This window comes from Macaca nemestrina, chromosome 2 (assembly GCF_043159975.1).
Source record: "Macaca nemestrina isolate mMacNem1 chromosome 2, mMacNem.hap1, whole genome shotgun sequence".
Classification (NCBI taxonomy): Eukaryota; Metazoa; Chordata; class Mammalia; order Primates; family Cercopithecidae; genus Macaca; species Macaca nemestrina.
Genome location: NC_092126.1, coordinates 88,493,932 through 88,521,013, shown reverse-complemented (window position 1 = coordinate 88,521,013; position 27,082 = coordinate 88,493,932). Strand labels below are relative to the sequence as shown.

Here is a 27,082-nt window from a genome sequence, read left to right as displayed (position 1 = left end):
CGTGAATGTTTATGTGTGTCTGTATATATACATATGTATATAAAATCTCTAAGTATTAGAAATACATCATATATGTTTATGAATATATATGAATTCACTAAACTATATATTCATTAATACATGTTTATATGTGTGTATATGCGTGTGTGTATATATATATATGTGTGTATATATATATAAAATCTCCAAGTATTAGAAATACAGTTAAGATTTTGAATACTAAGGAGGTGTTTTGGGGGCACTTCTATCCTGCTACATACAAAAAACTATATGATCAAAGAGGGAGATACTAAAAACTAAATAAAGAACTGGGATAGGCTTCCTGTTAGGTGATTTTGCCAAACATAATAAATGTATAGCTAAGATTTAGATATTTTGAGCTTAGAATAATTTTAAGTAAAATGTAATTCGAACTCCTCTCATTTTAAAGGTTTGGAAAAAAATAAATTCACACGGCTCTTCAGAGTCAAAGACAGACACAGGCTTTAGTCTTTGTATTCCGAGCTCATTCTATTGATGCTCACTCCATTTGCTTTACCATATTTCCTCTTTTTAAAAGAAAAAAACAGCTACATAAAGTTTCACTAAAATTTAAGAATGATTCAACCTTTCAAGAAAGCATATATATATAAATAATCCATACATAAATATAAAAATATAAATAATCCATATATATTTAGATTATTTTAATGGTACTAAATGTCAGTATTCTCTACAAAGGCTATCCCCAAAAGGCAGGTGATGACAGGTTAAATAAATAATTGGTAAATGTAAAAATCCATATGATGCCATGTAATGTCAGGAACATTAAACTTATTTGCTCCACACTGTGAATTTTTAATTTTCTTTATATAATTCACTCACTGCTATAAAAATACAGATGTTTCACAACTTATGATGGGGTTATGTCCATGAAAATATATGTTGAAAATGAATTTAATACAACTAACCTACTGAACATTGTATCTTTGCTTAGCCTATCTTAAATACACTCAGACATTTATATTAGCCTACAATTCGACAAAATTTAACACAAAGTGTATTTTATAGAAAAACGTCTTGAACATCTCATGTAATTTATCGAATACGGCACTGAAAGTGAAGAACAAAATGGTTGTACAGGTACTTGATGTAGTATTTCTACTAAATGCGTAGTGCTTTTGAACCACCATAAAGTCAAAAAATAGAAAGTTGAGCCATTACAAGTTGGGGGACATCTGTATGTTAAAAATATAAGTATGATTGCCATACAGTAGAATACTTTCCTATTATAAATGCAGTCTTTTTCATTTTAAAAAGTAGCCTTTTTTCCTGCAACTAAAAAGTATCATAAAAATGTACCTTAACTATTTAAACAAACTATTGAAGACAGAAAAATGCAGAGGTCCATTTTGTATTTCCCCATAATCTAAAGTGATTTCTCTTGATTGGTTACGTTCCTTTACTCCATCTACCAATAAAGAAGAACAAATATTTCCCACCTATTTATGAATGCATTTCTCCCCTACCTTAGTAATGGTTTCATGAAGGTTGAAAGACGGATCCATTTCTTCAATTTTTGTTGCTCGTGTAGAAAAAAGGGCCTCAGAGAGAAAACTTGGACCCTGAAGCAAATCAAAAAAGAAACATTTAAACTCTTCATCGATTTTGTTTTTCAAGTGTTTATTGGATTTTCTTTAAAGATTAAAAAGGACTCTAAATTGTCTTAAGGTTTCTGTTGATTGCTGGATTTCATTCTCCTGATCTAATTACCCATCACAGAATATTTATAAATTAAAATGAGTAGAATTCTATAACTTTTGACATTACATGTATTTACCAAAAAATATTTTCTTGCCAAAAAAAAAAAAAAAATCTTGACATTCTCTCTACCTTTTTTTTTCAAATGCAGACTTACTGGTAATATCTTGACTATAAAACCCATTTCTGAAATCCCATCTCTATTTTATATATTGTATGTTTTACAACTGGAGGAATGGAATGTTTTTCCTAAACATGATTACATAGAAATGCCAAGGCAGAGAGTGCATGATATTTTAGATACTGCCAAATGAACTTCAAAACAATAGTAATATATATTTTTGGTAGAACTGCCACATGGCTTTATATGTTGCCAATGAAGTGGTAATACACTGTATCAACTCTAGGGTTAAGATGGTTGAAACACATCAGAGACACTCTAATTCATTTTGTACTTGCAAATGAAGCCAAGTTTCAGAATGCAAGAAGACATGGGATGCTGATAATGTTACTATCTAAAATAATATTGCTGGAGTTACCAACATTATCAGGGTGATACAAAATGATTATTGTTCACAATATAAATATAACTCTCTTTTTTTGAAAACCTGAAGAAACTAGATTATTTGTGTAGAAAACAGAAGACTTTGGATACAATATATGTGTACGAATAGACAGATAGATCACAGATAGATAGATAACATAGATATTAGATAAGATAGATAAATAGAAAGATAATAGATAGATAGACAAATAGATAGATAGACAATTTTCTGAAGAGTTTCATAAGGAAGACAGATTTAACCCAATGTATGCCAACAATGTTTGCAACAGGGCAAGAAGGTTAAGCTAAATTTTTTAGAACTAGTATAGCAATCCAACAGCATTACAGAGTACTGTGGCATATATCAATGATGGAAGAGAAAGGTAAAATGATGTAGTTCACAGGCTTTGAAGTTATACAGATAAAGATTGAAACCAACATAATTCCATTTCCCTATATATGAAACAATTCTATGACAAGGTAATTCACTGCTTATTTTTTAACAATACTGAGATCAAGAAAAGCAACCTAACTTCTCTCTCCAACACATATTCAAATTTTGGATAAGATTATGAATCAACCAAGCAGCATATGTATCAACACTTGTTCATCAAAACATGCTTTGTGTTCCTCTTCTCATTGTGTCCACCAATCTCAAACTAATTCATTAGAAACTTTGCCCAGTTCCAACCAGTGTTCCACTTTGTAAGACTCGCCAAAAAATTCATACAGCTTAGGCTTAAAATATCATAAATGTCCTTTCTTAATTTCCCCATTTTGAGGACCTGGTAAAACTCAGGGTTATGAGTTGAATTGTCTCCTTCAAAAAATGAGTTAGGTTGTTGTCAAATGTACATATCATAATTAAGTACTGGGGATTAGGACTTCACAAATATGTTTAAATCCTAACCCTCAGTATTTCAGAATGTGACCTTATTCAGAAATGGGTCATTGCAGATGTAACTAGTTAAGATACAACAAGATCATACTGTAGTAGCATGGGTCTCTAAATCAATCTGACTGGTGTCCTTGCAAAAAGGGGAGACAGACATACACACAGGGAGAACACCATGGGAACATGAAGTCAGAGATCTGGGTCTTGGGTCTGCAAGCCAAGGAACACCAAAGACTGGGAGTAAATCACCAGAATCTAGGCAAGAGACATGGAATAGATTCTCTCTTACAACCCTTAGAAGGAACCCACTCTGAGAAAACCTGGAAAAATGAGACAATGAACAAATAAAACAACTTTACTGTTGTTTAATTTACCCAGTTTGTGGTGTTTTGTTACAGTAGCTAACAAACTAATGCCCTCTGTTAAGGTGACATTCTCCCTTAATGCAATAAGCCTACTAAACTTAATTTTGGTTATCAATAAGGATTTTGGGATAGTGATTTTAGGCAGTCAACATAGACATAGATTAAAATTTTAGTTTTACTACTAAACAATCTGAAGTATCGTACTCGCCAAAGGAATAGTTACCTTATTTAAGAACTCTGGGTAATAATATATGCTTCCCAGTGATGATGTAAATTGTCCAATGCCTGTCACACAGGAGACATTATGTTAATGGAATTGTTAGTGTTGCTAAAAAATAAATATCATAGTGATGCTGTGGCAGTCGTATTGTTGACGGTAACTAATATGGTTTGGTTGAGTCCCCACCCAAATCTCACCTTGAATTGTAACACCCATAATCCCTACATATTGTGGGAGGGACAAGGTGGAGATAACTGAATAATGGGGGCAATTTCCCCCATCCTGTTCTTATGAGAGTGAGTTAGTTCTCAGGAGATCTAATGGTTCTAAAAAGGGCTTCCTCCTTCACTGGGCACTCATGCTTCTTCTCCCTGCTGCCATGTGAAGAAGGACATGTTTGCTTCGCCTTCTGAAGTGATTATAAGTTTGCTGGGGCCTCCTCAGGCATGCAGAACTGTGAGTCAATTTAACCTTTCTCATTTATAAATTACCCAATCTCGGGCATGTCTTCATAGCAGCATGAGAACAGACTAATACAGTAGTGTAAGCAACAAAGACTTGTCAAGGATATTATACAGAAAGTGTCTGATTATGGTAGAATATTGAACTAAAGGAAATCCATCATCCTATGAGAAACAGTATGCAGTTTGCATTTAGATATTTTTTTTTTTCAAATAGAGATAACTTTGAATATACTTTATTGAAAGTTTGCCATGGACAATTTATTGCATTCATTTTCGTTTAATGATTAATAATTGAAATCCTTAAAAATTTGACTCATAAGTAGTTTTAAATAAACTTCATAAGTAGTTTTATCTTACTAGTTTACCAGGAGAAAGAAAACTTCATAAATAGTGCAGAGATAAAGTATCAGCAAGCCTCAAATTGAAGGATCCCATAAAGATATACGTTGGGAGTTATAATTGACAACATTTTTATTGAACTTTCAATTATTCAGTGGGAGGACATATTAATTTAAATTTTGAATATGTTCCTTATTGTCCAATGTAATCCCTTTCTTTCTTTTGCTCCTTCACTTATCTCTTGACATACCATTCTTTGTTGTTAGTGCCTCATTTATTTTATTATTAAAAAATACTCAGCTAACATACTGTATGCCAGGTGCTCCACTACACGTAGTACATGGTCCTTAATCTCACAGAGTTTAATCTAATGGGATTTGGACATGTAAAAAACAAATATCGCTTCATTTCAAAATGTTAAGACAACATACCACTCTTTTTCATATACACATGAATATAACAATTGTGTTTAATAAACATGTATTTATACAGCTTAATGTAAAAAATAAAGAAAAGATTACAAATAAGAATATGTGCTTTATGAAAGTCTTCTGTTGCTATTATATTGACAATAAATCATGGCTGTTCAAAAATATTTTACATCTGTAGATGGACAAAGGAAAGTAAAGCAATATATAACAATTTAGAAAGTGCTTTTGTTTGGAAAAATTTATTGATATATCAAAATGAAGCAATTTTTAAGTAAATCAAGATATGGAAACCTGAATACTGAATGTCTACCACTTGAAGATCATAGTAAGAATGTTACAGAAAAACGGATATTGATAATAGAAGTTTATCAAGGATACGGTGTAAAAATCAATTTTGCCATCCACAGTCCCTAACTTTTCTGTCATTTGTGTAACTTTTAACAATATCTAGCCCACTTTATCTTTCAACTCTTTTGTCTGAACTCCATGGTTTGACATTCCTCGTGTTTAATTTATATATTACTCTCTACCTGTAACTTTATTTTATTTTATTTTTTGGAACTTCATGTTGTTTCTAGGCATTCTACCCTCAACTGTCTCATTTTCACGGGCTCTGTAGGTAGATTTACCTGCTTTTCTAGCTTCACCTACCAACTTCAGATCCATAGCACCCCACCACTATCTCGTATCCTGATATCTGTTTACAGTTGGTCATTCTGTTTGTCTAGGAGACTCTTCAGACACATCAAGTTGTTATGTTCCATTCTTGTTTGATAGAATAAATAGATTGATATTTAATTAATTTAGAAATTATAGAAATGTGAGAGTTTAGGGCAGAAAATCTTAAATACTTGAGGTGAGATGTTTGTGGGACATTCAAAAAAATCATCTAGATGGTGTGTGACTATATTGGTCTGAAGTTCAAGACCAAATTCTGAACTGGAGATATAACAATAATTTGAGAAACATACATGGTAGTTAAAATGTAATGTGAAACACATGTAGACTTAGAAGTATACTGAGTGTAGAACAGATCTCTGAGTGGTAAGATATCTGAGTGTCACCAATAGTTAAGAGGTGGGAACATAAAAGCAAAACTCATGAAGATGTTATAGATGGAATTATCAGAAAAGTGTATGGAGAAGCATGTAACTGTTATTCCATGGGAGTCAAAAAGTAGAGAATGGGAATAAATAATCAATATAGAAAAGAAAGCAAGGAAATACAATAAAATTAAGATGAAAACTATCCCTTAGAGGGGGCATTTCAGAGATCCCTGGTTTCTTTTGTCAGAGAAGATTCTCTGGAGTTGCAAGAACAGGATACAGAATAAAATCAGGTGAGGAGTAAATATGAGAAGTGAGACATTAACTATGAACTACATTATTCTTTCTAGAAATTAAGATTATCTTGAAAAGTTAAAAAATAGATTACTAGCTAAAGAAAGTTAAAGAATCAACAAAAAGTGTATTCACTGTGTTTAAGATGACACGGATTTTTTTTTTTTTTTTTTTTTGAGACAGAGTCTGGCTCTGCTGCCCAGGTTGGAGTGCAGTGGCGCGACCTCGGCTCACTGCAAGGTCCGCCTCCCAGGTTCACCCCATTCTCCTGCCTCAGCCTCCCGAGTAGCTGGGACTACAGGCGCCTGCTACAACACCTGGCTTTTTTTTTTGTATTTTTATTAGAGACAGTGTTTCACTGTATTAGCCAGGATGGTCTCGATCTCCTGACCTCGTGATCCTCCTGCCTTGGCCTCCCAAAGTTCTGGGATTACAGGTGTGAGCCACTGCGCCCAGTCAACGTGGACATATTTTTAATGCTAGAGAAAGTACCCAGAAAAGATTTTAAAAATACAAAAAAAATGTGGGATAAATTAATGGGTCATAGTCTTCAGGAAAAGGAATTCAAAGTTCAATAAAGTTACCCAGAAAAACCATTGTAAGTAGATGAACCAATAGAAACAAAGACATTGAAATGAGGGTGGGATGTAAATATAGTGAAATTCAGTGTTAGCACATACATGGAGGAGAAGAAAAGATTCCAGGGTCATGTTTAATTCAGTTCTAGACTACAGTGAGTTAATTAAACTTCAACTCACAACCACACCAAAATGAACCCTTTTGCATGTTTTTCAGAAACAATAATTTAAACCATTTTGTCACATAGGGTTAGTAGCGATTAAACTGAACAAAATCAATGCCTTCTCTTTAGTTGGCACTCAAAGATGCATGGTCTGGGATGATTAGAATTACTATAGTGCTTTCCATGTATCAGCACCGGGATAAGTACTCTCCATATGTCACCTAGTTTAATCAACAGACATACCTATCAGGCAGAAACTATTATTACTCCCTCTTTACAAATGAGAACCAATGAGTTCCAGTGCTAACCCAAGGTCATAACATGAATAAATGGTAGACCTAGGGTTCAAACTCAGGTTTATTCGAGTCTACGGCCCACACTTTCATTTCTGTATCATGAAACCTCTCTATGAACAAAGTTATTAACATCCCAAGATTCTGTGTGTTTATGTTAACAAAGATCATTTCCCCACCTTTTGTTCCAATTTCCTGCAAGCGTTCATCTACTCTCCATATGCAGCAAAAACATTATGCACAGTTTAAATGATATCATCAAAAACTCCTTGCTTAGACTAAATAAAATTAAATCTAAAAAGTCCCATGTGCATCTCTCACATTGCGATATTCTCTTTTCTGCAATCAGAAGGCATACACATCAATACTTAAATTTAACTTAATATATGAAATTAAAACATTGCAAGCAAGCTTTGAATGGCACTGACATTCATAATATACTGGACTGAGGAAAAAGATAATAACACCCATAAGTTTTGAAACATGACATTCTCATCACTATTCAAAGTAATATAGATCCGAGGTAATGTGGAGTTTAAACAGAAGTGTAACCATCCAAGGGTCAAATGTGGAACAATATTAGCACATTGTTTTCTGGATACAATCGGTTTCATATTACACTTTTCAGGTCCTAGGAAAGTTTATAGCATTAGCTTTATTCAAAATATTCGAGGCACTTCTGTACTTCTATCGCTATTGATTTAGTATCCTTATCTTAGACTTGGAAGAGATATTAGAAATGTTCATTCTACCCAAATACACAAAGTAAAACATGAAAAAAATCAAGTGATTAATTCTACAATGTCACAAAACAGTTGTTAGAAACTCGATGTTAGACATCAACTCTGTGTGTCAGTGTATACATATATGTGTCTGGAATTCTTAAGCATTTTGTTATTTCTTGTAAAGTACTTTTGAGGTGGGGGTAATTAATTGTAATGCAAATCTTAAAAATGTGAATCATTTCAATTATCCAGATATATTTTCAGTCTTAAAGTTCTTATATGCCAATAAAGTACATCCATTGGGGGCAGTATTCATATTTTAGGCTTTCTTCAAGCTAATCTCTGATGTATTTACCCTTAATCACTGAATGTGTGCTTATCCTATCTATTATACATACCATGTATTATTAGCTAAGTAATTTACGTTTATGTAATTTTTTGTTACATCGCACTTTCTAGTCAGATCAGGAGGCTGGGAAAGCTAAAGGACAACTACAAAGAAATAATAAAAGGTTCACTAAGCAGTGTATTTCACAAACGAAGTCATCTTTTAGTGAATGCCTTTAATTAATATTTTGAAGGTAAATAATTGAGTAAATAGCTATGGCCAAGCTATTAAACTTTCTTAATAAATACTAAACATCCCATGCAGTAAAATAAGTGATTAGTGTTTGTTAATGCCTCCAAATCTGTGCTGTCATTCTAAAAAGAAGAATCCATTTGGGAATGTCTGGCATAAAGATCAGGAAAATGAGGAGGAACTCTGGAAAGGTTGGTTGTATTAATAAGTTGACTTAAAAAAAAGACTGTGATCACATACAAGATCCTATTTATCAGCCCCGCAAATTCTAAGATCTCATAGCACTAACTGTAAAGTGTTTATTATTAACTCTACATATGAGTCACAGAGAGATCTCTTTCTACATCCTCTCCCTTTAACTTTCTTGAGAATTCGGTTTTGTTCTTGTTTGTTTACTTCCAGCAAAAGAAGAGAAAGAGGCAAACAACTTGTTTGCAGGTAACACTGTGCAAGTAACCAATGCAGCATGATTTCATATCAGGAAAGAAAAAAATAATAATATTCTTTGTGGTTTTTTTTTTCATTTACACCCGAAGAGAGTTTTCTGAAGCCTAGATACCCTTCAGTTTATGCCTCATAAACAAACAAACAAACAAACAAAAAACCCAAAAAACAAAAACAAACCATCAGCTATGAGCTAGAAAGATGTTTGAGAACTCAGGAGCATTTTTGTTTTGCTGTCTATATTGATATCTGCACCCCTCCATTCATTCCCTGAGGTTTTATGGGAGATTCCTTCTTTGACTCTTCCAGATTCTGGTGGCTGTAAATATTCTTTAGTTGTAGCTGCGTAGCTCTTATTTCTGCTTTGTTCTTCACATGACCTCCTCCTCTATGTGTCATCTTTTCTCTCTGTTACAGAAACACTTGTCATAGGATTCTGAGCCCACCCACTTACCTCAAGATCCATAATTTCATTTTATTTGCACATATCCTTTTTCGATATAAGTTCATATTCACAAGTTCTAGGATCACTTTAGGATCCACCAATTAATACACTATAATCCCATGCCTTCAATAAGATTTCTAAACTAAAGCTTGGAAGAGTGTATCTAAGAGCCGACCTTAAGATTTTAATTCCAGTTCAGACATTTGCCTTCCTTCTCCTCTATTCAGGACTAACTATAAAATGGAAGTATTTTACATTTATAAAAGAACCTTTAGGTAAGGTGCAAATAAAAGCTGTATTAACTAAATAGTTATGGGTTAGTTACAAATAAATTTGTTTTTCTAGATTTGGATGGTGTTTACATTCATATACAATTGTCAAAAGATATCTAACTTAAAACTTAAGATTTGCGCATTTTTTATGTATAAATTATACCTCAAAGCAAAACAACCTTTCTATGGGACATTTCTATTATCCTAAAGAGATCCGTCTTGCCTTCTTTTTAGGTCAGTTTTAATTAAGTTCTGCTTTTCAAATAATTTGTCTATTTCATCTAAATTGTCCAATATATTGTTTTTAAATTGTTCACATCATCTTCTTATTACCTTTTTAATGGGATCTAGGTTATGTCTTCTCTTTTATTCCAGGTATTGGTAATTTTTATCTTCTCTCCTACTCATCTGTTTAAGATTACTAAAATCTTGTCTGCTGTCTTCTTAATTCCATAATTTCTTAAAATTTACTGAGTGTTTTAAGGTTTTATGTGATGGTTTAACATACACTGTTTCTTAATTTTTAATTTTTATTCATATATAGTGTATGCTCATATTTATGGGGAACATGAGATATGGGATACAGGTATAGTCACAACTATTTAAGATTAGTAAACTGTTGTTAATCACCCTCACTTTATGGATGAGAAGACTGAAATTCAGAGGCTTTATCTGACCAGATTCTGATAGTAAGTGGCAGAATCTGGACTGGAATTCACATCTTCCTCGTCAATCTACTGCCGCTTGACAGTTCCAGATAATACAGAGAACACTACAGAAATTGAAAAACAAAAATAAGAAGCGTTCGAGCCTGTGAAACGAAACTGAATACACTAGAGTTTGTTTTAAGATTTTACAATTCATAATAAAATTTATCACATATATCAATTAAGTGATTGTTGAGCTGTTTTACAGCACTTGTTGAACGAATAGAGCCATAGAATTCTTTGACTTCCCTTTCTGGTTTCTCTACACTTTCCAAGGCTTAACTAGATGAGTATTAAATATAAACACCTTTTTATTAATGAAATCAATGAAGTCTTTCTTAGTAGCTAAAGGGAGGTAAAGGGTATGTGCAGTTCTAAAGAAAAATATATCATTAATTTGATGTGTTAATTAATACATATCAGAACATTTCAATAATTTATAAAATAAATGTATTCATACACAATATTGTTATCCTTTAATTCTTCTGGCATTGCAAATGAAAATAAGTCCTTAAAATTTTGGTATGTGGGAGCAATAATAGGAAACTGAAAAAAGTCAAGAAGCTATTATCTAGAAAACGATTACAACTGCAGGACCCCTTCATCACCCCTATCCAGCAGGAAGTAGCTAGAGCAGTCATCCACCAAATTACCAACAGCAGTTGGGGTGTGTTGTTTAGAGGGAGGATTGAGAAGTGACAATGTGCTGGCAGCCCTTGCTCTTGGCACCTCCTCAGCCTCAGTGTCCACTCTGGCAGTGCTTGAGGAGCCCTTCAGCCCACCACTGCACTGTGGGAGCCCCTCTCTGGGCTGGCTGAGGCTGGAGTCGGCTCTCTCTGCTTGAGGGAGAGGTGCCCGCACAGGAACCAGGGCTGCGCCAGGCGCTCAGGGGCCAGCGCGAGTTCTAGGTAGGTACGGGCTTGGCGGGCCCTGCACTTGGAGTGGTTGGATGGCCCCGCTGCCCACAGGCAGTGAGGGGCTTAGCACCCAGGCCAGCAGCTGCAGAGGGTGTGCCAGGCCTTGCCACGCTCGAATTCTCACCGGGCCTCAGCCACCTCCCCATGGGGCAGGGCTTGGGACCTGCAGCCTGCCATGCCCGAGCACCCCTTCCCCGCAGTGGGCACCCATGCAGCCTGAGCATCCCGGATGGTCACCACCCCCTGCTCCTCGGCGCCCAGTCCCATCACCACCCAAGGGCTTAGGAGTGTGAGCCTGCCATAGGGGACTGGTGGCCGTGCCCTGGTATGAGATCCACTAGGTGAAGCCAGCTGGGCTCTTGAGTTGGGTGGGGACTTGGAGAACTTTTATGTCTAGCTGAAGGATTATAAATGCACCAATCAGCACTCTGTGTCTAGCTCGAGGTTGGTGGATGCACCAATCAGCACTCTGTATCTAGCTAATCTGGTGGGGACTTGGATAACTTTTCTGTCTAGCACTCTGTGTCTAGCTAAAGGTTTGTAAACGCACCAATCAGCACCCTGTTGAAACAGACCAATCAGCTCTCTGTAAGACGGACCAGTCAGCTCTCTTTTAAATGGACCAATCAGTAAGATGTGGGTGGGGTTGGATAAGGGAATAAAAGCAGGCTGCGGAGCCAAAAGTGGCAACCCAGTCGGGTCTCTTTCCACAGTGTGGAAGGTTTGTTCCTTTGCTCTTTGGAATAGACGTTGCTGCTGCTCACTCATGGGTCTGCACTGCCTTTGTGAGCTATAACACCGAGAGGGTCTGCAGCTTCACTCCTGAAGCCAGCAAGGCTACGAACCCACTGGGAGGGATGAACAGCTCTGGACGGGAGGAAGGAACAACTCCAGATGTGCCACCTTAAGAGCTGTAACACTCACTGCAAAGGTCTGCAGCTTCACTCTTGAAACCAGCCAAGACCACGAACCCACTAGAAGGAAGAAACTCTGAACACGTCTGAACATCAAAAGGAACAAACTCTGGACACATCATCTTTAAGAACTGTAACACTTATCGCGAGGGTCCGCGGCTTCATTGTTGAAGTCAGTGAGATCAAGAACCCACCAATTCTGGGCGCACTATGAGTTCAATAGTAGCAACTTCTGTAGCTGTAATTTACTGAGTGAGTATATACTGTACTGCGAGGCAGTGTCTACTTAGGTACCGTTGTCCTTCGATATGCTTGGGAAATTTGTTCTAGAATTCTTGTGGGTACCAAATCTCACAGATGTTGAACTCCCTTACATTAGATGGTATAGTATTTGCCTATAATCACACATACTCTAGTATATTCTAGTATCTTGGTTGAATCTGTGGATGCAGAACTTGCAGAAATGTATGGCCAACCGTATTTCTGCATGGAGAATTTTGTGAGGAAATTTTACCGGAAACTGTACTTAGAGGCCAAGCCTTGGAAATTAAATAATGGCTGAATAGATGGAGACACCTAGAGAATCACCTACAGGGAGGTATGTGTTTACACTTCAAAGGGGTATAAAACCCAGAACCATGGAAATATTACATTTATAACAATGCCTAACATAGGTAATACTACATTGCAAAGGGGAGGACTCCCAGATCTTTCCCTTTATTCCTAAGGAGAATTTGTTACCTTTACGAAAATTAACTTTCCCTTTCTTAGGAGGGGGAGTGGGTGATGGTGACATATGTATGATAGCGCAGGAGACAGACAAATTCCTAGACAGGCAGGTCCCCAGTGAAACTTGACCTTCAAGCCAAAGACAGTTTAAAGTCTGAAAACCGAGCTGCCGTTTTTAGGTAGAATCCGTGACAGAGTGAGAGCTTCCATTCCTGTTTGCCCACTCTTTCCTGACTGGTCCTTTCCGAATAATGCTTTTTAACTAATTGTTGCCTTTTCGAAAAATATCTCTGGTCAGAGCCTTCTCATTCCAAACCTACAAAACTCTAGACTCAGTCTCACAGACTTACCCGCTTTGGGTCCTCTCTTGCAGCTGAGGGCTACCCACTTCAGGTGCCCTTTTGCAACTGAGCACTTTCCTTCTTTCACTCAATACTAACTTCTGTTCTTCCTTATTTGCTATCCTGTGTCCGCACATCTCATTTCTCTTGGTCACAGGACAACCTGGAACCCGCCAAACTGCAGGCACGAAGACTGTGAGGCACGAAAACTGTAACACTCCTCGTTCCAGGTGGTAAGAACAAGAGAGCTGTGACATGCCCCTGTTGGCTGAGCTGCAGGGAGCAGGAACAAGAGAGTGGTAACACACCCCCTCCTGCTCGCCGAACTGCGGGAGTGAAAGAGCCACTGAGTGTCACTGCCTTCTGCCTGCCGATCTGCGAGTGGCAGGAATAAATGGACTTGTAACATGCTTCCACTCAGTGGACTATGGGAGAAAGAGCAGCTAAACTTCTGGGGGCCAAGACCTCAGGACTCCCTGAGCTATAGCTGTAACACCCGTTGGGACTCTGCGATTGGTGGCATCTCTTAGTTTTCAGGTACCATTGCATTCCCTTATCTTGGCGCTGGTGCCCAACGTGGATGCTGGTTGCAGCACACCTGGCTCAGCTGCGTGCTAAGCGTGGAGCCATGGCAGGGGCGGGATTCAAGCGAGCACGAGCTGAGTGCAGCCTGCCAGGTCGAGTGGGCGAAGTGAGCCTGGTGGGCCCAAGTTAGGTCCCGGGTAGAAGCTGCAGCAGCCACAGAGATGTCTAGCTGGGTAAGTGGCACCAAAGGAATCCTTTGTCGTTTCTGGGGGCTTATCTGGGATTGGCGGAAGGGTAAGTGCTATGACTTTAATTCCAAGGCTTGCCTTAATTTTTTTTTTTTTTCCTCAAAAAGGAATGAAAATTCTGGACCCTGTAGGCCAGTTAAGAGTGAGTGGCGTGCCTGCCAGCTTTCAAGATTCAGAGGAAAGACTTGCTGGGGAGGACTTTTTCCATCCGCCATCACCCCCTGGGGGATTGGGCATTTGGCTTTGTTCCAATCCAGTTTGGCTTCATGGAGGTCTAGCCATCACGTGGGATCAGAATAAGGTCCTGAGGCAATTGAAGGTATCTGGCCAAAGCTACACGTTGGCATTACCTGAAGATTCCTGGACTGGCTCCAGTCCCCAAACAGTCCCTTAGGGTGTCAGCACTAAGACCTCCAGTCTTTCCTATCACATGTTCTTTCTTTCTTTTATGGCTGTTATGGCTCCTATGTGTTTTTATATACAATGTTAAGGGTGTTGTTGCAAACCACAGAGACAATATAATGGGGTAGAATGTGCACTTGGCTCAGACATCAGAAGTGTAATTCAGAACAATGTGGTTTCTGTCTATTCTTAGAGGCAAGGAGAATATAACGATTGAGAGTTATCTTTCCCCTGTTGAAAAAACCTATTCGCGTAGGGCAAGAGGCTATTTACCCCAGGCACTTTCCTTCCTCTGCATTTAAGTTTTTTTTGTTGTTTTTGTTTTTGTTTTTGTTTCCACCACGTTAGGAATCAACATAGTCCTGCAAATACTAGAAGTTGTTTTTCTATACAATGGATTATTTTCATTTTGGGAGGCAATCTTGTTAGTCCAGATCCCCAATGCCTAGGATTCTGTTTCTCTTTTCTTTTTTTTTTTTTTTTTTTTTGTCTGAGGAGAATCTGGTTCAACAGATTGACCTTAGCATGCTGCTTGTAATAGGGAAGCAATGGAGGAGATGCTCCACCAGTTATTGGCTGCAATTTAGCAAGGGCCACCTGGGACTAATTTAATGGGTTCGTACACCCTCCTGAGGCACGTTTTTGTCCCAAATTCTATTCCAAGGTTCAGTTTGAAGCCATAGAAGAAAATTGGATCTGAGGGACCAAGAGGCAGTCATCAGCAGAAAGCGAGGGCACAGCACAGGTGAGCATGACTATCCCTGTCGACTTCCTGTGGAGAACTCACGCACATCCATGGTATAGATGAGGTATAGGGAACCCAAAGGTTATGGAGAGCGGGAAGCCAGGGCATAGTGTAGGTAAGTGTGACTAACTCTACTTACGAGGCTTTCCTGCTTCATGGGTGGAAGTGGCCCTTCCATTCCTGGATGGCACCTGTAAGGGCACTGGGACTCTGATAATACAGGGAAAAAGGAGATAAGGGACACCTTTTCTCTATCTTCCTCCATCCTGTGTCACTCCAAAAGTAGGAAGGAGGCTAAGGGACTCCTTTTCTCCCCTCTTTTTCCAGATGAGTGAGTAACCATCTTCAGCTTGCATTCTTTGAGTGCATCCTGAATCACTGGAACTCCTTTGACTCTCAGACTCTGGAGGAAAAAAAATGCTTTATATTCCTTTGCACAAGGGTTTGGTCAGGTTATAAGCTGCAAAGTGCAATCCCAAGGAAATATGAAGCAAACCTCAGAGACGTATGTTTCCAGCAGGGGAATCAGTTCCCGTTGGTCCTACTCTTCCTGGTCCACCCCTTTCTCTCTATCCAGGTTCTCTCTCAAGTTTGATCCTAGAAATCTTCATTTCAGGCAGGTTCTGACCTCACTCCTGCCTCTACAAGAGATGCATTGTGAATGTGGCTCCATTAAAAGTCCAGGTCTCCTTTTCTCTACAGGACTTAAGCCAAATTAAGGGGGTCCTTGGCAAGTTTTCAGACAACCCTAACAGGTATATACAGGCTTTCCAGAATTTAACCCAAGTATTTGAACTTTCCTGGAAGGACAATGTTACTTTTGAATCAAACCCTGACTAGTGGTGAGAAGGAGGCTGGCCTGCAAGCAGCAGAGAAGTTTGGGGATGAGTTTTTTATCTCATGTATTGCCAAGGAGGGGATGAGCCTTATCCAATTGGAAGAACAGCAGTACCATTGGAGGACCCTACATGGGACCCCGATGATGAAATGGGAGAATGAAAGAGGAAACACTTTCAGATGTGCATACTGGAGGGCTTACATAAGACTAGAACTGAGGCCCTCAATTACTCCAAACTATCCATGACAGACCAGAGATCAGATGAGAATCCCACCGCCTTCCTGGAAGGGCTGAGAGAGGCCTTGGTAAAGCACATTTCTCTATCTCCTGATTCAGGTGAAGGACACTTAATCCTAAAGAACAAGTTTATTACTCAGGTGGCCCTTGATATCAGGAGGAAGCTACAGAAACAGGCCACAGGACCAGATAGTGCTCTGAAAGTGGCCATATTAGTCTTTTAGAATAGGGTTAGGAGGAGACCCAAGAGAGGGAAAATAGATGCAAGAAAAAGACAGAGGCTCTAATGGCTGCCCGGCAGGCTTACAAACCCCAGAATCCCTGAGATGCACCTGGTAACTGCTACAAATGTGGCAAGCCAAGGCACTTTAGGAAGGACTGCCCAGCAGCATGAGGAAGCCTCCTTGACCCTGTACAATCTGTGATGGGGACAACTGGAGGGTGGACTGTCCCCAAGACACAGGTCACTGGGTCCAGAGCCAGTCTCTCAAATGGTCTAGCAGAACTGAATGGGTCCCAGTGCTCCTTTCCCCAGCTCCAATTATTCAGACCACCATTACCCTCCAGGAGTCCCAAGTGATTCTGGAGGTCAAAGGAAGGAAGGAAGGTGGACTTCCTCCAGAGCAACAATTTCTGTTCTCCTCTCCAATCTAGGTCTTCCGTCCTCCCTTAGCATGACCGTGAGGGACGTCTCAGGAAAGCCTTTAAGCCAGTATTTTTCCCAACCCCTTATTGTAGTTGGGAAGGCCTCTTGTTTACTCATGGTTTCTTAATCATGCCTGAAAGCCCAACTCCTCTGCTAGGCAGATAAATTTTAGTTCCTAGAGGAACCACCATCCTCATGACTCTAGGACAGACTCTTCTTCTCCCTGTGGTGGACTCAAACATTAATCCAGAAGTTTGGGCAATTCAAGGGAAAACTGGCTGAACCGCAACAACCATACTGGTCCAGACCCACCTTAGGGATCCCACTTCCCTCCCTAACCAGAGACAATATCCCTTAAAAGCAGAAGCTACGAAAGGGCTAAAGCCATCGGCAATAACTTGCGGATGCAGGGCCTCCTCAAACCCTGCAGCAGTCCTTGTATTATCCTAATATTGGGGGTACAGAAACCCACAAACTGAACATGGAATTGCAGAGGTTCTGTGATCCAAATGGGCACAAGTGAGGGCAGCCTCCTGGGTTGAGCAGGTGGAGCAAGCCCAGGGGTCCCCGGGCCCCAGACAGAGGTCACGGTAGCTGCAGAGATTTCCGGCTCACGAAGTGACCCTGAAGGAATCCTGTGTCATATTTACACTCCCAGATTCATATTTTCAGAGTTCCTACATTGTACTATGTCATGCAATCTTGTCTAGCTGGCTCTTATTCCCTCTAGAAAGAGCAAAAAAATGAGATGTAAGGAATCAATGTAATTATTGCTGTAATGACTCTGATCTCTGCTCTAGAAACTTCATGTTTATATTCAGAATAATGTTAATATATGTAGATTTTTAAAATGTGAGTACTACTGATTTAATAGTGATAATAATACTTATTAACATATTTATTTAAACATTTATTTATATTCATATTATATTTATAATTAAATATAATAAATGCATAAGTATTGAATACATATAATAATTCTAAAATGTAAATATTAAATGTTTATATATTTTGAATATGATTGCTTGTAATGAAATATAGACACATTTATGTTATATAAAACATACATCATTTATATATTAAACTCATCTATGATATATATGATATCCCTTTTATTAAAATGACTATAAATAATACTAAAAAAAGTAATAATATATATTACATTATATGTAATACATATATATATTATGTTATATAATTATGTGTGTAATATATATAATATATATTATATGTAATATTACATTATGATATATAATATATATTATATAACATAATCTTATATGTAATAATATATATTTCATATATATATATTTTTTTTGAGACAGAGTCTCCCTCTGTCACCCAGGCTGGAGTGCAGTGGTGTAGTCTGGGCTCACTGCACCCACCACATCCCAGGTTTAAGCGATTCTCCTGCCTCAGCCTCCCGAGTAGCTGGGACTACAGGTGTGTGCCACCATGCCTGGCTTATTTTTGTGTTTTTAGTAGAGATGAGGCTTCACCATAATGGTCAGGCTGGTCTTGGACTCCTGACTTCAAGTGAGCCTCCTGCCTCGGCCTCCCAAGGTGCTGGGATTACAGATGTGAGCCATCATGCCCGGCCAATACTAACAAATACTATTAAAGATTTAGCAATATTTATTGAATATTTGGTTTATGGCAAGTTGCTTAAGTTATCTGTGCCTCAGTTTTCTCATCTATAAAATGAGTATAATAATTTTATCCCTCACAAAATCATCGTAAGGATTTCAGGACATAATATATGTAAAATTCTTTAAAATAATGTCTAGAACTATTCATCAATTTTTTTCAGAAAGGTATTTATTATTTTTCCCAATATGCAGATGAAGGAAACAGGCTTAGAAGGGTGAAGAAATCTGCCTAATGAACTACATCTACTCATTGGTAGAATTTTAATGCAAGCATAGGACTCATTTATTCTCAGTTAATTCAGTGGTCATTAAATGCCAATGCATAGGGTGGTGCTGTAGCTCAGTGCATAACAAAATGAGAATGATAATAATGCAGAAAGTTATTTTTTCATAAAACTAAATATATTCTAATTAAAGAGCTGTCCTTTTTCCTGAAGTTGTGTTTTCAGCTGTCTTTTGATAATTAAAATATTTTTTCTCTTATGAAATAAATTGAGAGTAGACTGCTGTTTTGTTGTTTACTTGTTTTGCCCTAACCTCCTTACTTGGTAAATTTGAAGTTGGCATTCTAGGTCAATCTCAGAATTTCTATTTTATGATTCATTTCATTTGTCCTAAATAATTAATTAGTATCTAAGAAGTACTTATTGAATCTTTTAGGGCCTTTTGTCATGCCAGTTTTAGAAATTAAAAAAAAATGATTTTCAGCAAATTTATTTAACTTTTTTATAGTTGCATATCTTGTGTCAGAACTGAAATTTCAACCTTGATCAGCTGAGTCTTAGATACGCACTCATATTCAAAACACTATATCCAAATATTCTCCTTCAATAATAAGTAGCCTTAGAAGGTTAGTAGGCTGTTTCATGACTTTAAAACCATAAACAAAACACTAACCTGAATCACTTTTCTATAGATACAATAGCTACACAGCAAAATGTCAAGATAATACAGATTTTCTCATAGGCAGGAGGCTTAATAGAGCTTTCAATACATGTGGTAAATACTACCTGATAGAATGTCACAATGCTATCACCAATTAAAAATAATCTGATCATAAGATATGTATTATAATTTAAGCTACAGTTTCTAAACATTTCCAAGACAAGTATCATTCAAAAATAAATGCTAAATATCTAGATTGTTTAAGAGATTCTGGCATGCCAGGCTAAGCGGGGTGGCTCATATCTATAATCTCAGCACGTTGGGAGGCCGAGGCAGGCAGATCATGAGTTCAGGAGTTTGAGACCAGACTGGCCAACATGGTGAAACCTGGTCTCTACTAAAAATTCAAAAATTAACCAAGTATGGTTGTGTGCACCTGTAATCTAAGCTACTCAGCAGGCTGAGGCAGGAGAATTGCTTGAACCCAGGAGGTGGAGGTTGCAGTGAGCTGAGATTGTGCCACTGCACTCCAGTCTGGATGACAGAGCAAGACTCCATCTTGGGAAAAAAAAAGAGAGATCGAGATTCTGGCATACCTACTTTGTGAGAGTAGTATATTGTGGGATATTATATATCTCTTGAGAATCACTGATGCGTAAAAGGTATACGTTTATCTACAGATATTCCCCAAAGTAAAGAGAATACCTATAGATGGATATATCCTAATGTATAGAAGATTATGTCAATCCTTGTATTCTATAATATGAATTGAAAAAATATTTTCTGTATTATGAATAATGGCAAATGATACTAAAATACATTGTAATAGTAGCTCAATTAACCCTCAGAAAAATCCCGTGAAGTAAATATTATCCCAGTTTTATAGATGAAGAAACTGAGGCACAGTGAGTTTGAATATCTTGCCCAAGCCGTAAAACCAGGAAGTAATCATGGGCATTATCTGTGCTCTTAACCATTTTAAAATACATTGTCTATAATATAGACAACAGCCAAATGAAACATATGATTGACTTTATGTTTAATACAGTCAGATGTCCCTGGATCAATTACGTATTTCTATTCCTGCTAAATTATAATGTAGTATATCATTTATTAATACATTTTTGAGAATCATCTCAGGTGAGAAAAATAAAATTTATGTTCATTTCATATAAATTTCATACATGAATAAAATACACTACTATGCATAATGTTGTAATTTAAAATCTTTGCTTACCCATTCTTCAGTAATTTTAAGTCCATGTACTACTTTATCATATTTCAATTTTTAAGACAGAACATAGGAAACTATAACTTTCCAAAATATTTTGGATCATTTCATTAACTAGTAAAGAGTAGATATCTTTCTTTTCACATAGAGTTTGGACTGTTTAGTAAAGGAGTTAGTACCATAACATCAAGTCATTAAATGGTTAACTGAGGGCTCTTTTCTTTTCAGCTTGTCTCCTTTCTTTGGGGAGATAGATGTCCTGCATATCAGACACACCAATAGATGATTCTATAATTATTTAACACCCAATCAATCATCTGATGTCCTGGAGGAGGGTCCAGGAGGAGTCATTATGGATGAGGGAAAGTTACTCCGAAGGCTCAGAGCCCCAGCTGTTTACCAACTCTGCTAACATATTTTGTTATAAGTGATTCAGCTCTAACTGGTGGATCCTGGCTATCCCTGGGATAGAGGTGCCACACCTAACATCATGGTAACACAATGAATAACATTATTAAGATACAAAATTACGTGTTGTATATCATTGAGAATGCAGAACTTACACAAATAAATTGCAAGGTAGGAAAAGAAGGAATGATATTCTCAGATTTGGGGTGGTAAGGAGAAATTGTCTCAATCATAAGGACTTCAAACTTTAATGCAGTCTTAGTATTAATAAAACCTGGTCTCTCTGGTAAAGCCTCAAGTCAATATAACAACAGCATTTCTTTGAGGTCAGAGCCTGTTAGCCTCTTGAAAAGCTTTCTGTTAAACAGTCAGTGCTTTTCTCAGGACTGTATTTAATCAACTGTGAAACAAATGGGGGATTTAAAGGTCTGAAAGTTAAGGGCAAAAGAATCTAAACACCAGGTTAAGAAGAAACAAATACATTCGTCAAATCCTGAGAGAGAGATTATACCCCTTCAAAGTCCTTTGGCTAAGAATAGGAAGAGAGTACCTTTATAGTCATGACCTCATGTTTCACAATCTGGGTGAAAACACCCAGGGAAATGAAACCAGGAACAGTAGTTTATCTAGATTTTATCACTTACTGTATTACTCATTGCTATTTGAGAATCTTTTGGTCAAATATTAGCCCAATATGTAAAATTGTGCAGAAATAAGAAAGACCCTCTTCTCCTGTAGCCCACATCATGGTATTTCTTTTGGCAAGATATGAATGACTTCATATTAATACAGTCAGATGTCCCTGGATAAATTATGTATATATTTCTATTCCTAATACTACTTACCAATGGCTAAATGCAAGTCTTCATTTTTCTATGTATTTCTAGGGAGTACATATAGATTTAATTTCAAAGACTAAGAATGATTTCTAGAAAATCTGTAATTTAGGGCAATGTTTTCCTTTAGCTAAATCCATTTATTTTAATCATTCTTTTCATTTATTCATTTGGAAATCAATAAAGGCACTAAATTAATTCTGCAATTCACTAAAGCAAAAGTTCCATTTAACTGAATGAATAGTTGTTAAAGAAAGCCACTATTTTAGCCCCAGTGGATAAAACATGTATGGCTTAGTTTGTCTCTCAATGAATGTTTCTGAAGATTATATACTATGCTTCACTTCAACAAATTATACAACCTCCAACATATAATAGACTATTTCCTTTGTAAATTAAAATATAAAGAAAGAAAATATGCTTTTAGTTGATTTCTGATAGAATCTTTCCTTAATTTTCATTTGAGAATAATCAGTTATCTCGATTTTCTCCAGTCTTGATTTAATGACAGTGAAATTAAAAAGACATTGATGTTCTACTTTTCAAACAATGGGTCACTTCTGATTAGACTTCAATTGAACATTAAACTTCTAGACTTGAAACAAATTGCCTCTTTTTTCTTTTTAACTTGGACCCAATTTCCTGCTGCCCTCAGGTCTCTCAATGGTAATTAATTGATTTATGAATCAATTGAAGGGAGATTTCAAGTTGGAAAAAAATAGAAAAACTGTTTCTTTTAACAAAATTTATGACCAATATTTTACAAATGACAATTCTCTCTCAAGTTAACTATTTATAATTTAGCAAATTTCACATTTATAAGGTATTTTTAAAAAGTTGAGGTTGCAAATTTAATTTCACTTGAAATTATTATTTGCCTTTGTAAAAGTGCCTTAATCAAAATACCACATCTAACTATACAATTATTAAGTTATCTTGTTGTGATTTAATAGAATAAGCAAATCTGACGAGCAATAATTCTCACAAAACTCTCCATACAGATAGCATGGTACACTTAGTTAAGTAGAAATTTGGGGCCTGGGTTTGAATTCTAGCTCTGCTGCTCACCACTGTTGACTTTAATTATGCACTTCAGCTCTCTGAAATCAGTTTCTCATATGTAATATTGGGATCTTGATATCACCTTCAGAGTACTATTGTATATTGTTATTATATTTGCATATATAGCATACTGTATTTTCATCATATCTATATAATAGTTATATATTAATATTTCATATTATTAAATGAGAACAATAAGCAAAACGCTCAGAATGGTTGCTGGCACAGAGAACTGTTCAGTAAATGCCAACGCATTATTATTATTGTATTACTGGATCTTATTAAACTGCATCTCCAGTTCTTAGTATTTCTTCAGATACATTGATAAACATGTTTATGTAAATAGAATATCTCTGAATCTTTATCAGAATCACACACGATCAAAAATTCCACACAAAAGGGAAGAAGATGGTAAGATGGCTTTATGACTCAAAAATGTTCAGAATATTTGATAGAATTTTTATAGCATTATTTGTGGATTAAAAATTCAACATAGTAAATAATGGTAATTCATTGTAAAACCAGAAAACTAGAATACAGTGGCTTAAGATCCTGAGAATAAAGTATCATAGCCATCTGTGTGGTCATGAGAAAAATTCTTAAGTATTCTCATCCTTTCTCCCTCATCTGTAACAGTTCAACAAATGTTTATTATGCTACAGGTCATTATTTGTACATTGAACATGTAAAAAAAAAAAAAAAAAAACACAGTCACCGACGTTGTTAAATAAACAAAAAAGGAGAGAGACAAGAATATATAAACACACAGAAATGTGGATAAATGCCATTAGCTGTGAGATTGTTGTTTGCAGAACAACTCTTATTTCCTAATTTGCTAAGAAAGTTAGAAAAACCTACTTACAGAGGGTGATCCTCTATGTTTTCCTACTTGTATTTAAATGAGGTCATATATGTTTAAGTCATTAACATGTAAATGGATAAGAGTAAAATCTCAACAAACACAAGTTTATTAATCTTTAGAAATTAATTTTAGCTTTCTATTTTAAATTTAGAATTGATATTTAAGGACTGGAAAAGATATTATAAATTAGGTAAATTCCTTTGTTTTTACATTGAAGAAAACTAGCATAAGGAAAGTAACTGATTTACCCACTATAAAGAGAACTAATTTGTGGGACAGCTCAGGATAGACTTTGAGAGACTAGTGCTTGTTCTAGTCACCATAGTGGCACTTAATATTGCCAAGTACCCTTCCTAAACTCCTCATCAAAACTGCCAGTCAGGCCAGGCGCGGTGGCTCAAGCCTGTAATCCCAGCACTTTGGGAGGCCGAGACGGGCGGATCACGAGGTCAGGAGATGGAGACCATCCTGGCTAACACGGTGAAACCCCTTCTCTACTAAAAAATACAAAAAACTAGCCGGGCGAGGTGGCGGGTGCCTGTAGTCCCAGCTACTCGGGAGGCTGAGGCAGGAGAATGGTGTAAACCCGGGAGGCGGAGGCGGAGCTTGCAGTGAGCTGAGATCCAGCCACTGCTCTCCAGCCTGGGCAACAGAGCTAGACTCCGTCTCAAAAAAAAAAAAAAACAAACAAAAAACTGCCAGTCATTCAGAATACAAAGATGACTAGTGATTAGCAGTTGGAAGGAAGACAGGAGAGGGAAGAAGTGTGCAAGTTAATTTCCCCTACGCTATGCTTTCCACCATCTAGAGTTTTATCCACTGCTTAGTTCACACACTTTAATAAAAGAAAAAACGTTGAGAATAAACAAAAGATGAGTTCTGGTAATGTATTTATTATAACAATAGTCCCCAAAATGGAAGAATTATATACACAGTCAGAAATATTCATATGTAAGTAAACTACAAAGATTTAAAAAAGGAAAGAAACATACTCCATATCTGTATTAAAAAAATGTGTCATATATACTACATATATGACAATGTTATAAATACTATACATATGTATTTTAACATTCTTTAATGAAAATCTTTTCCCTGCTTCCTTTAATAAAACCATTCTAATTTCTAAATGGAAGTCTTTAGTTATATTAATATCCTTAAAATTCTATGTTCTTTGTACACGTCTCATCGCTTCCAATGTTTCAGACTACTTTTTTTTTTTCCTACTGGCTGGCTCAGTTGAATTGTGATGATAAGGCCAAAATCAGTGTTCACTCCCTATGTGGGCCAATAGACCTGTCACAGAAAACTTTTTGTTAATCTGGGTATCTATTTTCATTCTATTTCATGATCCTGCAATTATACACTGCTGCTCCAAAGTGAAACTGGCTCCACACAGAAAGAGCACTTAATACAAACAATTATTACTACTAAAATAATAATAATAATAATCACACCGGGCCTTCGATCAAGAGGATTATCTTTTTGGTATATGTTTTACGGTGATGACTCAGAATAGTGGTACACATCAGCATTTATTTTGTTTGGTGAATATTTTACAAATAATAAAAGTCAATGATATAAATAAAATGTAAGCTAAGCATAGTGGAGAAATGGTAACATTTGCAATTTCAATTATGATACCACTCTGGAAGCAATTTATACTTTGCATATTATAGACATTCACTAAGCTTGTGATGGAAAAATGAAGAATCAGTATAGTTTCCATGAATTTAACCTATTATAAAACTGAAAATATTATTAGATCAGCTTATATCTAAAAGACTCATTGTTTCCCAAATTTTATGCCTCCTACACAATCGTTACAACAATGTTTAAAGGATTGTCTCATTTTGCATTCAAGATGTACCCCAAAGTCTGTGGAAGCATGAAGGCGAAAGACACACTGGGAGGGAGGATAAAAAGAAGAGCAGAACAAAAGTATCTCTTGTGTCTGTACTGCAGGCTCTCTGTGTCTTTATAGAACGTATTTCCTGTCCAATAAATAAAGCACTGGGACACGGGACATACTTTGCAGATAAACTGCTTATAATAAATTTTATATTGTGGAAATTTTTTAAAAGAGAAAATGCAGATTTAGGAAAAAGTGGAGCGAATCTTAATGAAAAGATTAAAAGAGGAACAATATTTTAATAAAAATGATGTTTTGAATAAATTAGCCCATAGTCCACAATCTGAAATTGGAAAGTATGCCACAACTTCAGATTGTGGACTATGGGCTAAATTAAGTCAAAATTAAATGTTGTGTCTCACAGATGTCATTATTAATTACTTATTTCCACTAAGTGAGAAATAATTTCATTAATAATGACATCTGTGGGACATGATATTTGAGTGGTCACACATTCTGGTAGCAATGGGAATCAAATGACAAGATTCTAATCCAGGTTTTGTCACTGACATAGTGACCTTGGGCAAAAATCCTTAGCAATATTGCACTTGAATTTCTAGTTAATATGGTAAAATTCGAAATTTCTCAAATTTCAGATTCAATATGATGTGTGTGTGTGTGTACGTGTGTGTCTGTGTGTGACAGAAGAGCATGTCACCTGCTCTTCTGTCTCTAACCCATTGTTTCTCATTTCTAGATACACATTAAAATCACTTGGATTAAAACTCACGGATGCTTGAACTTCATCCAGAAAAATTAAAATTGAGTAATAAGATTGATCTTAAAAGATACATTTTCACAAAATCCTTTATTAAGGGTCAACGTCTTCCCTCTTTTACAGGTGTGATTGAGAAGCATAATCACACGTTTTTAAGAAATGCCAATTTATAACCAATTTGAACTACCTGGTAGTTGTTAACTGATTTTCTAACATTTCAAACGATGTTTTACTATCGTTGAAAAAAGAAACTAGTAGGTCATATATTGACCCCTCCAAACCACCTATTTCTGTATACTCTATTGTCTTTGCCATAAAATAGAGATTAGGTTATTTATGGTGTATATGTAAATCTATCAAGGATTACACAAATGTGATTCTGTCTCAAATTATGAGTTGGTAAAAGTTTTTGATATGACAAAATACGTATA

General features: G+C 36.5%; 1 protein-coding gene across 10 annotated transcripts in view; it reads right to left on the bottom strand.

Moving 5' to 3' along the window:
• The window catches only part of LOC105489997 (N-acetylated alpha-linked acidic dipeptidase like 2), a 1,462,458-nt gene that overhangs the window by 180,909 nt on the left and 1,254,467 nt on the right, over nucleotides 1-27,082 (bottom strand). For all 10 annotated transcript variants that reach the window (XM_071091264.1, XM_071091263.1, XM_071091268.1 and 7 more), the window contains one exon: nucleotides 1,509-1,604. In XM_071091264.1, coding sequence (XP_070947365.1) covers nucleotides 1,509-1,604 — 96 coding nt within the window. The remainder of the gene's footprint in view (nucleotides 1-1,508; nucleotides 1,605-27,082) is intronic.